Source organism: Rhyacophila brunnea, unplaced genomic scaffold (genome assembly GCF_057557595.1).
Source record: "Rhyacophila brunnea isolate RB1 unplaced genomic scaffold, BYU_Rbru_1.0 scaffold_14, whole genome shotgun sequence".
Taxonomy (NCBI): Eukaryota; Metazoa; Arthropoda; class Insecta; order Trichoptera; family Rhyacophilidae; genus Rhyacophila; species Rhyacophila brunnea.
The window spans coordinates 29,362,168-29,377,402 of NW_028232796.1; the positions used below are offsets into that span (position 1 = coordinate 29,362,168).

General features: G+C 32.3%; 1 protein-coding gene across 1 annotated transcript; it reads left to right on the forward strand.

The window, feature by feature from the left end:
- The first annotated feature begins 9,063 nt into the window (after positions 1 to 9,063).
- Positions 9,064 to 11,752, forward strand: LOC147075844 (neurotrophin 1-like). The gene is made up of 4 exons (XM_085942381.1): positions 9,064 to 9,297; positions 10,113 to 10,208; positions 10,606 to 10,703; positions 11,524 to 11,752. Exons 1-4 carry the CDS (start codon positions 9,064 to 9,066, stop codon positions 11,750 to 11,752), a joined length of 657 nt encoding a protein of 218 aa, XP_085798507.1.
- The last annotated feature ends 3,483 nt before the right edge of the window (positions 11,753 to 15,235 follow it).

The following is a 15,235-nucleotide window of genomic DNA, read 5'->3' on the forward strand; positions in this document are numbered from 1 at the left end:
AAGGAATGTATTGTAAGGACTAAGGATACATTGCTAACAAAATATCAGACTAATTATTCGCAAATCTGCACGTGTCGTTTCTGGTCACCAAGGACGTCGAAGGGTAACGGAAGTAAACTAGATATCGCAAACCCGACAAAACCAGTGAGCTTATTTTTTAATGGAAAGATATTTTCGTTATTACTAAGTTTAGGTAGCTATTTCTGTATATTACAAATGATTTTCTTCGATTTGCCGCCCTTAGAGTAACTACCGCCCCCAAGCGACGCTCAATCTGCCAACCCTCACGGGACGTCACTGGATAAGGCTAAGATCGGCCTGATGGTGCCATGATGAGTCAACTTAAACTTATGCATTAGAAAAGATATTAAAATCTAATCAGTCTACTTAGTCATTGTGTATGTAACTAGATGAAGAATCGAGCAATAGGTGTATAGATTTAGTCCTTCTGACATGTACAGTATAATTTTTTTATTAAGAATTCCATTATCTCAGAATGTTAGTTTTCACCACTGGGGTATTCGAAGATTTGATATAAACCTTTATTCTATGGAAGTAGTATGAGATACTGAAGGATTTCTCCGTATTGCATTCGATTGCAGTGTTCGAAGCGGAAATTCAATTTCCTAGAGATGTTTGAAAACGAGACTTGTGTTATTAAATTTGAAGTTTGCAGAAGGAAAAGCCGATAGGTTGCCTGAAATGAGTGCATAATAGGAAAACGCCGAAGATTATTATACAATACACAAATAAAACAGATATGAGTAGGTGAAATAATGCCAAGTGGCCTACGAATGTCGTGGGCTCGAATACCGGGTCTGGCAAATTTACATGTTTTTGAACGTTTATTCCTATTATCCTATTATAATCGGACATGGTCGAAAAAAAGAAAAAAATATATGTATATATAATATGTAGGTACTAGTATCGAAGGATGGAGGTAGGCTGTTAAGATCCGCCATAAATAGTACACATTATACTTTATTAGTAACGCGTATTTGTTTTTATTCAACTAAGACTATTATTTACAGATAGTGTACAAATCAATTTGACCCTGTCTAAACGAAATAATAATAGTTTTGGTATACTTTGAGCGATACGACAAATGCACAATTTTTCATTCATACTTTTTTGTTTTCGTTGGTTTAAAAATACATATTACTCATTCTGTTGGTTCATCCTTTTAATTCATTAAGCCCTGCCTAACCAAACTATAATAGATAAAAAATATTATTCTATCCATAAAATATCCAAAGTTATGTATGATAAAATTGCATAATTTTATAGATAGACGAGTATTTTTTGATTATTATCTATTATGGCTTGGTTTTGCAGGGTTTAATTGAATTTTAAAATCTAACAAACACCATCTGTAAATTGTAGCTTTATTTCAATGAAAACAAGTACGTATGACTGACAAAGTTTAGTGTGCACTATTTATGGTGAATCTTAACAGACTACCTCCACCCTTCGCCGTAAATTCATATAATATATGTGCATATGTTTACATATATTCGTTTTAACATTAAAACAGGCCACGAGGCCGACGAAAATTAGTGTACCTAGTGAAGCGTAGTGTATTTAATATATAAGTGAAACATTCACTCTGGCGTTGAGCGAATCACATAAATACATTATGACCTAACCGGGAATCGAACCCAGTACCTTATGCACTAGACCAAGGGTCGGCAAACTGCGGCTCTTTGGGTATTGGGGTGCGGCTCTTTGCCAAATTCCCAATTCACAATTTTTACAAAAACTTTTGCAAAATTCAAAATTTTTATTTTTGGCATTGATTTGTACACTTATTATATTTTATAATGACATTATCGCAAGCCTAATTTACCCTCCGTGATGGTTGATGCAGAAAGGTATGATTGTTGTTATAAATCCGCCCATTGCAATAGTCGACAAAGTAAATTTTTCTTCGTTTGATATTGACACGAGCACTTTTGAAAAACGAGCGAAGAGTTATGGAGTTCAAAATTTGTAGGTCTTACAACTAAAATTGAGGATTCGGACAGAGAAAAATGCAATTTAATTTCACAATACAAGTGGAGCGCTCTAAAAGATCTGCATAAGGTAGATAGATACTACGATTTTTAATACATGGAATAGCTTTTCGAGCTCATATTCAAGTCGACGTCATAATATGTTTGTGAACAAACATTTTCAAACATGAAGAATATAAATAACATTTAGAAAAGCCAAATAACATATGAGAATTTGGAGTCGCGCCTGAAATTAAAAACCACAAGTTGCATAAATTACCAAACATACAGAAACTCTCCAAAGAAATGCAATGAATTAGTTTTAAGGAATGCCGGAAAATTGTAATTGAAAGTAATTTATATTCTGTAAAAATTATACTTATAATTTAACAATAAAAACATATGTTTAAATACGTTAGTTTTATTCGGGAAACTTCTTCACTTAATAAATAAATAGTTATGAAACTTAATTAATTCATTTAAATAAATCATTTTTATAAAAATATACGTATGGCTCTCGAAATTTTTTTTCCGTCGTGCCACTCAACTTGGCTCCTTTTGTCCAAGAGTTTGCCGACCGCTGCACTACAGATGTCCTCCTTACATGTGTGAGGTCATTATACTTATCGGTGGTATTAAAAAAAATTTGGAGAGTATAACACTCATACAGTGTTAAGTCTATTGTAATACATGTATTTATCCATTTGCTAATAATTTTAAAATAAAATTGCTGGTTTTTGATAGCTTTAATATGCTATAATAGACAAGTCATGGATTGTAAGTATTATAACTATGTAATAAATATGTGTTAATTGTAGTCCACCTCATTCAAACCGTATCAATAAACTGGTAGGATATTGGTTCGCAGTTTTCAATGCAAATGTTTGTCACTCCCTTGGCTGACTGATATTGTTGGTGTGACAGAGAAAGCGCAATACGTTGTTCTCACCATAAAAAATCCCTTGGTTTCCAATGAACGAGTTTATTTATTATACCCGTGACTAAAACTTGGTTCAGATTATGCTAGTATTTTCATTGAGTGGTGAGAAATTTAGTAACCAAACCTATATGAATAGACAAATTAAATTTAGTCGAGTAAATCAATTTGTTCAAATTTTTAAGTCGGGTAGCGACTCCCACAACCCCTTACTAAACACCAAACAACCCTCCAGCAGCGCTCGAAATAGAAAAATTTACAAACCGGAGCGCTTGACAAATTTTCTGAAGATATTTACATAGTCATCAAATCGTATGTGTATTTTATAAAAATAAGTGTGTCAGATTTTCTATTCTATGGCCTATCTAGCTCAAACGGTCAACATATTTTTTCCACGAGACGGAGCGATAATTTTACAGATTTCACGAGCCAAAACGGCGCTCCGGTGCGTTCCGTTCCATTTCGAGCCCTACCCTCCAGACAAGTCTGAAAACGTTATCTTTAGGTTCTTAAGTATTGTCGTAAAAATTTGGTTTCATTGGAGCAATTATACAACTTGTGTTGGATATTTAAATTTTAAACCATCACTTCATAAAAATAAACAAGCCCTTAGTACACGAGTTAATTTTTTCCTCTGTTTACATTATAATGTAGCCATTACAAATAAATTTATAAATTAATTATTTTTTACTTTATGCTGTGCTCTGTTCATATTGACAACCACTTACTAATGTACTGTGTTTGACACTTTTCAGTTACTAAATCGTTTAGTGGAAAGTAAATCAATCACCACTCAACTAAAATACTACCATAATCTAAACCAGGCTTTAAGAAGTTTCATTAAAAAAATACAATACAATTATCCAGTTATTATGAATGGTGAGTATGTACGTATTTTTACAACGTTTTTCTTAGGTCGTATTCTTATTTGTCCCGTAAAAATCTTGCAATCGATTTTTAACTAACTTACCGACTAGCTAGACATTTGAAACTTTTAGAATATATCAGAACACGATGCCAATGCATTCTTTTAATACTTTGAATTCATTTTTAGTTAATTCTGTTTTGTATGAAAAAATATTTCGATACCATTATTGGTTGCTAGGAGGTCCTAGCAACTAAATTATTAAATAATATATACGTGCGTTACTACGGAAATCAATATAAAATGACATTTCATTGTTCGGTATTTCTATCAGGTACATTTTTTTGATCGTTTAAGCTAGTCAAGTCAAGTATATAATATGATTCAACAGACAATTTACAAACTTTGCATATAAAAAGTTCTTTTTATCTTGTAATTATTAGTGTAATTTATTTTGAAAGAGGCAAAAGGAAATACTGATTAAGTAAATCATTACGATTATTCACACAGTCTAGTCTTCCGGAAAAAGTTTAATATGATTCGCTTATCGCGAGAAAACGCGGATATCCTTTTTTCAACACAATCGTAATTAGTTAACCACGAAAGATTACACATACATTCCATGATATATTTTAATCACATACTGATGGTGAGTAATCACAATGATATTATGAATATATTGGCTAATCCCTACGCTCATCATATGATAAGAAGCATAATATTTGTTGACTTTTTCCTTCCTTCTAAAGCCATATATATTTAAACTCAGCTTAAACTCTACATCACAACAACCAAACCTACAGAAAGTGAAACATCAATTAGATTGTTTTACTAAAAGATTATCAGATTATTATAAATTCTGTTGCATTAGAGTCAAAGTTCAAAGCATTTTCAGAAAACTATTAAATATTTCACGTGATATTAATTATTAATCGTATCCATACAGAGCAGTATTGTGCTTCTAAATATATTATATGAAAATGGGGCACATACATGAATTAATCTTAGGCGTCATGGTAAGTGATAACTTTTATTTATTTTTATTTTTGTTATTTATCAAAACGCATGACACTATCATTACGGAGAACATCTCCATATATATAAAAATCTCGTGTCACGATGTTTGTGGTTGAACTCCTCCGAAATGGCTCAACCGATTTTTATGATTTTTTTTTATATATATTTGTTAAGTATGAGAATAGGTCAACAAGTATATTTCATACCGCTAGGTGATTAGGGTATCTCTATCCAGAAAAATTTTCTTTGATTTTTTTGACATTTTTTTTTGTATTTTTTTTTATTATTTGGCATAAAAATACCTATAACCCCAAATTTTCACCCTCCTACCCCCACCCTCCCATTTTTAAATCGCGATTTTATTATTTTTGTATGAACAAATTATTAACCGTCGTTCGTATTTCAAACAGAACGAAATTATTTATGTTGTTGAATGACAGATGGCGCTACGTCCGAGAAGAATTCAAGAGAAGCGTCGCGTCATTTTGACATTTCATTCGGCATATCACAACGCAGTGCGTGCAAAATTTTGTACGATTTATTTTAATTTATCTATTTTTATGTGCGTGTATTACAGTGCACAATGCCAGCAAGACGCAAGGGGGGCCATTTGGGCCGTCGAACGAATAAAGCAACAAACATGCGAAATAGTAGAGCAGAAATAACAGACGAACAAATCCAACAAGATAACAAAAACGTGCGTGTAAGCATGTCGCAATTGCGTGCATCTCAATCACAAGAGGCACGAGCTGAACGAAATCAACAACGACAATTGGAACGGAGTCAAGCGCGCCGGTTCGTAGTTAACACACGCAGAGCAAATGACCGACAACGCCAACAAGTACATCGAACATTTACATCCGCTTCGTTCCTTCGTCTCGCATTCGAGTACGAGCCAGATATTGAATATTCCGCTCATCCGAAAGTGCTGATTGGTGCTATGGACAAAGAATGTCCCCATTGTTATGCACTCAAATTCAAACATGAGTCAGCCGGGATGTGTTGCGCATCAGTAAAAGTGCAACTACCAGAAATTGAGATACCACCAGAACCATTGAACGGCTTGCTCATCGGCACGGTTCCAGATTCAAACCTGTTCCTGAAGTCCATTCGCACATTCAATTCATGCTTCCAAATGACTTCATCCGGAGCAACAGAAATAGTTCACAATACTGCGGCAAATGGTCAACAATTCCATTCTACGTTCAAAATCAAAGGCCAAGTATACCACAAAGTAGGTTCATTGCTGCCAATGCCAAACGAACCACATACATTTTTACAAATCTACTTCATGGGCGCGGCGGTGAGGACATCAATCATGTGGATGCACGTTGCGGCTACAATAGCCTCAATTCGCCTAATGCCAGGCGCATCGTCGGCAAACTGGACGCCCTATTGAATGAGCACAATGATTTATTGAAATTCTTCAAAGCACACATGCACGAATTGCCAAGTGACAATCACGCTATTGTCATCAACCCTGATAAAACACCATCTGGAGAGCACGTGTGTCGTTTCAATGCGCCTGTTATTGACGACATTGCTGGAATCATGGTTGGCCGCACATCGACGCGAGAAATCGTGATTCGAAGAAGAAACAATAATCTGGAGTTCATCGCTGACACACACCGTTTATACGACGCTCTCCAATATCCGCTAATTTTCTGGAAGGGACAAGACGGATATTGCATAAACATTAAACAACGAGATCCTGTCACAGGTAATTCATTCATTATGAACATCATTACTCATTTTGAATTGAGAAAATGAAAAGTTGGTGTTTTTTTTTGTTTTTATCGGCGGTCATCGTCTACAGCGCTCCATTCCTCTTTCTGTCATAGATCCCATCCTCACACACTTACGATACATTCGTTATTTTTTATTTAACAACCAAAATATTCACTAGAAATAATTTATATGGCAGAACAACGTTTGCCGGGTCAGCTAGTAATATTATAATATATAGAGACAGTTATCACAATTGATAACAATATTTATTATATTATATTAGTTATTTTTCCTAAATGCCTTTATGGATAATCCCCATTAACAATGACTTACAGGCAGATTACTCTACTTGATTGTAAATAAAATTAGTGTGGGCTGAGAAAAATGATGTATTTGAAATCATTCTTCCCACATTAGGTAAATTAATAATTTTATTTCTTATGAGAACTTCATGTAAAATCTATAAAATATAACGTAAGTCGGTAGTGATTCTGATGAATATTTTGTCGTAGTTATTGAGAAATGAGAATTGTTTTCTCCAATCGACGATGTTTTGTTTGTAGTTTTTCAGTGAAAGAAAAATTCATATTGAAATTGATTTTAAATATACGAAAATAAAGTGTAAAAAAAATGTGGTGAGTTAAGGATACGTGAGTGTAGGCTCCAAGGACAATGGAGAGAGTAATAGAACGTATCCGAAATCAGTCACGTCAAATGGTCCTTGCATCGGGTTGCTTATTCGTCATTCGGTATTGTTATATCGATGTAAAAATTAAATGCTCCCGACTCGCCACAATCAAATTTTTTTTTATATTAAGGTGCTTATTTGAGTGTAGTTACTTATTTAAAAGTATACAATCGCCTGTGGAAACTGTCGGGATAGTAGCTAAAGTATCCGATTCTAATAATGTAGCACGTTTGCACACGCTGTATTCAGTATATCCATATTGATAAGTACGGAAGTTATTGGTACTTATTAACCACCGAGATGATCGATGAAAATTTTATTAATTAGATTACAGAAGAGTGGATACTCTCATAACTCTGAGTTACTATGACTTCACACGGTAAATGTCTCAAATTTACACGTAGCTTTTATAAATCAATATTTTATTGCGTATTTAGTTTATTAAAATGTTTCCTAAAAGTTTGACAAGTGGTCATGGCAAATTTGAAGGGATGCATAATATTAACTTTGGACGAGTTTACTTTACGAAATATGTGCGGCTTAACGGCTCACGTGCCATAATAATATATTGTAATGACCGAACACTTAGAATTTATGGTATCCCAAACAATCTTAAGACATGCAGTTAGTTAAGTAGTTGTATCAGTATAATATTTTAGGTGACTATTAAAATAATGTGTGATCATAATTTTGAAAACATCTTTCCTATAAAGTGTATTGTTTGTACGGGCTTTATTTTAGGATAAGTTTGATAGTCCTAATTCTTAATTTTTGACTTTAATATGGCATTAACTGATTAGAAAAATTGGAACACATCGGTTTACGGGGAGCCAAGCGGGAGCCGCGCCAATTTTTATAGCCGATTTTATCAAAATTCATGAATTTTATAATGAAAATCTAACTTAAACTAACCTAACCTTACCCAGTATAATATCAGCTATTTTCAAAATTTGTTTGCCGCTGGCTTCCCTTAAGGCTATACCTCAGTTGAGGTATGGTCTAAAAAGATCGTGACTAGGCGATGCGCGGATTGAGGATCGCGGGTGCAAATGACGCATGCCGACCGAAATATAATTTGTCATATAAATCCAACATGCGTCCATTCAATGTTCTGTTATTTCAATTCGTGACACTCAGTGACACCGCAGAGCCAGTCCTAAAAAAAAAAAAAAATCTTTCTTAACTTTCTTCTTTAAGCACTACGGTGCATGGTTGCAGCATCAGTCCCGTGCGGCTCCGTCTCGGGACAGAATGAGCACTTAAAATCAATTCTTTCGGACACGTTTAAAGAGTCATATAAAGCAGCCGTGCATATCCACGGCTGTGCATATATGACGGGTGGTGGTGGGAACTTTAACGTGTTCTATCAGTAACAATAATAATATATTCATCGGCATGTTTTCTTTTTAAAGTAATTGTGTAACGTTTTTGGTAATCTTTTCATGATTTAAGAATTAATACCCCCATCGCCATCGCGAAACAAATTGGCGTATTGACACCTCAACGTTTGCTCTCAGACTGCCAGCGAATTCAAAATTTCGTCGCGCCTATAGTTGAAAATTATTTGCCGTTTCACTGAAGTATCGCCTTAAACCGACAAGAACCGAAAATTTTTCATCAAAATAAATTAATTTATTATGTATTTGGTAGTCTACACTATTTTCATGGCAAATGGTGCAATAAATTATATTATTAAATTGCTATTCAATATTTTGAAATAAGAGCAGTCAGTTAATATTCCAAACTCAATAAAATTGGTTAAATTATTAGAATTTACCAAAGATATACAATTAATTATAATCCTTTTTTTCAGATGTTAGCAACTTTAGCATACACAATGCCTCAGTCGGCGGAAGTCGGCGAAAAAAGTTCAGCGGAAATGACAGAAATATTGAAAAACAAATGGAAATCCAATGGAGAAAACAATTCGTCAACAAATGCATTAGAAATAAAAGAAAAGAGTTTAAACCCTCTTCAGTTATCGGAGTCACCTTGTGGAGAAGGAGAATTGTTTTGTGAAAATGTTCCAGACTACCCTACTGAAATTGTCGATAGGATTATGAGAAAATATGTAAGTGATATATAATTGTTTCTTTGATAGTAGGACGTTAAAAGGCTCCAAAATTGTAGCATCCCACCTGAGCTTAGACGAGCCGGAAGAGCCGGACCTGAGCCAGTCACAGCGCACGCGCATTACACACTTAAAATTATATTATTTTTACTTATTTATTTATCACGTCGGCTGCCACCATTATGGGATGTGGTTGTAGTTAGGTGATCAGTGAAACACGCGTGGACACGTTTGATATAGAAGCAATACTATCAAACAAGAGATTGAATCAACAATAACGGAAGCAGCAAGATCAGCGCAGGATTACTCCAGATGAAAGGAATTGTTGACAACGCATGTAAATACACATCCTCAGTAATGAAACAAAGTACACGAAACTGATATAATTATAGGATTATAATCAGGATTTCAAGTGACAAAGAACAACTGTTTTTTTTTTTAATAAAAAATCTGTACCGTTTTGTAATAACCGTAAGTAACAAATACCCAATAAAGAGTTTTTGAAATTAATGATTATGATGACTGGAGCTTTTTAAACTTACAATCTGGAAGGTAACCTTCGTTTTCTTCTATTTGTACTAAGCTCTCACTACTGCTTGAGTCATAAAGAGGCTGCAAAATAATGATCTTGTGAAAGATTTAACGATATTTATTTTCAATTATTACAGTATATTGAAAAGCAGCTTCTCGGATGATTGGGTGTTTTCCATTATTTAGACGTGATCTGCAAAAAGGTGTCGTCCCACTCTCAAAGAGCAATCAATATGTTTTTTTTTATTATGGATTAATAATAATGGATTAAATTTGTTTTCTAGGAGGGAGTATTCAAGGAGTTTTTTCAAAATAATGTGGTAGTGAATCAAAGATTCGACGATAGAAAGGAAACTGAATTATGTAGTACGGAAATCATAGTAAGTGTCAGTTCACGATACAATTTTGTTTCAAAACCAAAAAAACTTTAACATTTAACATTAAATTTGTATGTATTATTCTAAAATCAAGGGTTTTCAATCCGGAGAATATTTAAAATCCATAGCATGACACTGTTTTCTATTATTTATATATTATTAAATTTGTATCACATCTTATAATATAAATTATTAAATATTATAAATAAATTTATGTTTATCGTTTTTCTTCTTTATAGAACAGTGAAAGACATTATTATATTTTTTATAGAATATATTATTATACTGTAAACGGGCCACTTTAAATGCAATTATTGTAATATGAACATAGTAAAATCATATTGTTGGTATCATTTACTTTACATACGTATAATAATATTGTGTTATTTATTTGTTACAGGTTTTTCATCCAAAATCCATAAACATAGACGGCAAGAGTAAGGCAGTAGTGAACACAGACAATTTCACCCAATCATTTCAACTCGAAAAGTGCACCGAGTAAGTACCAGTTAATTACTAAAGTTAGGATATTTTGCATTATTATATTTAAAAAAAATACAGTTTCGCTCTATATAATATCATCATTATCAGCATAGATCAATCATCAGAATCTGTATAAAACTGATTACATTTCTATGTAATTACGTATGTTATTCTACTAAACTTTGCTGGGTTGCTAAATTAAATTCATATAATATAATCAGTACTTAGAATGCAAAATCAAGTAATATCAATTTTATCAAGCAATAGCCATTATCATTACCATTTTAATCAGGCTGGACGAAATAATTGCTGACCGAAGCCTTTCTAACCCTATTTTAATCACAACCATATGCTGTCTTTCTTCTTTTATTAATAATAATTGTAAAACGCATTTTTTTTGGAATAGATTTTTAAGATGGAAGACATAATTCGCAAACTTTTTATTATGTTTACCTGTTTATGTTGCAATTCTTCCGTACAATTCCAATCATTCACTTAGCATTCTAAATATTTGTATCTTTTGACCAGATATATTTATAAAATAACTACATTATAATATCATACCACCACTCCCCCTCGGGCGTGACGTCATTTATGTGGATTAATAAGATATTATAAAGGATAAGCCATTTTGTTTATTTTACATAAAAATTAATTATGTTTTTTGATTTGGTGATATAACTACATTACTGCTTACTACTCATGGCTTGTAGTTTTAAAAAAGAATATATTATAATAATATGTATATTATTATTTTTAACAATCATTACACCCACACACGAACGCTGTTTACACATAACTATAAGTGAATTAATTGGACTCGATTTATTTTCAGAAATGGGTCATCTTGCAATGTAGACATTCATCCCCGACTAAACACATTGATGTGCGAGCAAAAGTACGTGAAGCGAAAAATCGTGTTGGTGACCCACGAAGAAGAGCCCCCAACGATCTTAGACATCGATATGCCCAGCTGCTGTGCTTGTGTTATGGTCACCAACTCAAATACTGCATCGAGATTTGGAATTGACAGCATTGCCAAAAATACTACAAAGTTACAATAAAATTATATTTGTTAAATATCATTGTAAAAAGAGCAAGTGGACTGTATGTGTACGGAGTTTTAAACTGCAACCACATAGGGAAGAAAGTTCGCGAATATAACTGGACAGTTGGGGAGTTTTGATAAAAGTTTTAGACTGGAAAAAATAAGCGGTCATCTTTTTAACTCTCTTGGGTGAAAAAGAATTGTCATGGAATGCACATAAAATATGTAATAAGATTTTTTAAATATATTTTCGATTATAAAAATAAAAGAAAAAGGGTGGAACACAAAACTAGTGTATTTCGATGTCTGGTTCGATGGAAGTGGTTGTAGTTCTCAAGATGGTTGCCATATTTTTTTGTTTTAATGTTACTCTTCGTGTGCTTCATTCACTCTTGAAAATAATTGTTCAGAAATATGCCCGGTGCCATTTTTGAATTTTATGACGCGCCGATTTAATCTCGCAAAGTGTCTATTTTTATAAAAGATTTTTTTTGGTGGTTATAATATATTTCGGGTGTTTTCAAATTATGTCTGTTCAATTAGCATAGTAAAAAGGATACATTTTTGTACATTGTTTATTTGGCGGGTTTGGGCAAAAAAAAACAAGAAACGATGCGAGAGGTGTATAAATAGCAATATTGACCACATATTTTTTTTATTAAAACCGCGTTATCCTTGTATAAGTTGTATATAATATCTCCTGGGCATATATTATTATTACGTGATATAACTATTTATGTAAAGTGCATAAACTGCATATTTTTTTAAGCGTACACAATTTTGTTGGACTGTACAATGTACAGTTTGCACAATATGTATATTATAAAGAAGTTACTTAATTTTGTAAAATATTACATAATTATATTATATAAAAAAGGAATAGCAAAATACTGGTTGTATCTATTAGATGCTTGGGTATATTATGGTATATAACTATGTTATAATAATATTGTCTCTAAGTGATTAAAAAAATGTCATATTAATGTAAAAAAACGCATATAGTTTTATTTAATTTATTAAAAAAATAAAGTTTATTCCACATAAAAATAATCTATTATTTTACTACACTATTATTTATTCCATGAACAACAAACATAACATACCAATAAATAATACACAAGTATAATTATTAAAAACGTAGCATTTGTTATGGGTTATACTCGTACATTATTTGTATTACTTCAGAATCATGCTTATTGGTAAAAAAAATTTTGGTAAAATTCTTACGCTAAAAGCAATCAAGGTGGGTAGATAGATACTGGTCTTGATTGAAAATCATAAATTAAGGCTAGTAAATTTTTAAATGATATCGGACGCATTGTTATTCTTCTTCCACCTTATGACGTCCCAAAATTGGAAAACATTTTTCATAACATACAGATGTTCTTGATCAGGACTAGGTTTAACCAAAAGCAGACAAATATAATAATTTTCTCAATAAATTTTATTCAAAAAAATACTTCCCACATTTATTATGCAACATGCATAATACGGGTAGAGTTATTCACAGTTAACAAAATATTCTATTTATAGAAGAATGAATGGATAGTGGGTGGTTTTGCAAAATTTTATTGATTGGTTTTAAGGGAGTGGTTGGTCAGAAATTACCAAATTTTTAAAAAGATTTTTATTTTCACTATATTAATTGAATACCATAGTTTAATAGGTAAACAACTCAAAAAACCTTGTTCCAAGATAATGGCGTTTGAAATTTTGCTCGAATTTTGATTTTAATTTCAAAAGCTTGATTTTGAGGAAAATGTATAATTTTTTAACACGTTTTTATTAGCTCGTATTCTTGTTTGTCCAGTTATTGTTAGTTCAAAAGTTGTATTGGACGATTGGAGATTTTTAACTTACTTCCCGACTAGCTAGACATTTGAAACTTTTAGAAAATATCAGAACATGACGACAATGCATTCTTTTAATACTTTTAGCCATTTTTATGCAGAATTGAATTCATTTTCAGTTAATTCTGTTTTGTATGGCAAGTTATTATTGTTGGTTGCTAAGGGGGTCCTAGCAACTAAATTATTAATATATACGTGCGTTACTATGGAAATCAATATGAAATGTCAAAATGACATTTCAATATATTAGGCCCATACTCTGACTCTTACACAAATTGAAAAACAATATGTGTACTTGCCAGACACAGGATTCGAACCTGGGGCCCACGATGCTATAAGCCGACGCTTAAGCCGCGCGGCTATCGTGCGCTTAGAGAGGGATTTATTCGATTTTATGACAAACTGAAAAAAAATTTGACTCTTATTTTGCTGAGTTACGAGTATAATGTGGAGACCTTTCTACATCGAATGATAATATTAACTCAAATCTTGATATTTTTAGTTTTTTTTTATTGAATTCATCGTACCGACGACGAGAAACCAGCAGATGAAAACACAGTTTAAAGGAAAATAAGAAAAATGTTTCAGTCATATCGTTCGATTGATACGCGAACAAAAAAATGTAGAGTGTATGTACCAAAGAAATTAACTGTCGGTCAATTTGTATTCATTAGAACTGATCGCATAAAAAATGGACTCGAATGTCCATATCAAAGACCATTTAAAGTGATTAAAAAACTTTATTGTAAAAATCAATGACAGAGACATGGCAATCGGATTAGACTGATTAAAACTAGCACACATTGTCAAGACATTAGATAATAATATACTTATTGTTGAACCTCGTTGTACGAGACAGCAAGCAAAAAAGACACATTTTAATTTAAAAAATATTTTAATATATTATTAAAATAACAAAGTTGAAGGAATAAGAAAATGATTCAATATAACAGTGCGCAAATCAACATTTTTCCCTAGCTTGTAAATTTACCATTGTATAAAATTAATTAATTAAGTATGTATTGTAATATTATTATAATAACGATGGATGTCCATACCTACTATGAAAATATATCTTATATTTTTTTCCATTATGGAGGGAAATTTATGTAGCGAAAATAATAAATGAAAACTCGAGTGGTAATGCAGTTTACTGTATTATTATTTCTTTAAAAAAAAACAAATGACATATATGTCATACACTCACCTATTATATTTTCATTTATTTTGAAACAAGTGAGTCACTTTTTCACTTGTTTCTTTTAATTCTGACACTGTGTCTACATCATAGACAACATACGTATGTCTAGATCAGTGTATATACTAGTTGCAATGATGGCCAGCCTATATTTTACAACTTTCTTAGCTCGTATTATTATTTGTCCGGTACAAATCTTGCAATCGATTTTTAACTAACTTCCCGACTAGCTAGATATTTGAAACTTTTAGAATATATCAGAACACGATGCCAATGCATTTTTTTATTACTTTTAGCCATCTTTAAGCAGAATTGAATTCATTTTCAGTTAATTCTGTTTTGTATGAAAAGTTATTTTGACACCATTATTAGTTGCTAGCGAGGGCTCTGGGGTCCTAGCAACTAAATTATTAATATATACGTGTGTTACTATGGAAATTAATATGACATG

Coding starts and splice junctions, on each gene's coding strand:
- LOC147075844 (XM_085942381.1), top strand. CDS start 9,064: ATGCCTCAGTCGGCGGAAGTCGGCGAAAAAAGTTCAGCGGAAATGACA. Junction 9,298..10,112: donor ATAGGATTATGAGAAAATAT/GTAAGTGATATA, acceptor TTTGTTTTCTAG/GAGGGAGTATTCAAGGAGTT. Junction 10,704..11,523: donor CAACTCGAAAAGTGCACCGA/GTAAGTACCAGT, acceptor ATTTATTTTCAG/AAATGGGTCATCTTGCAATG.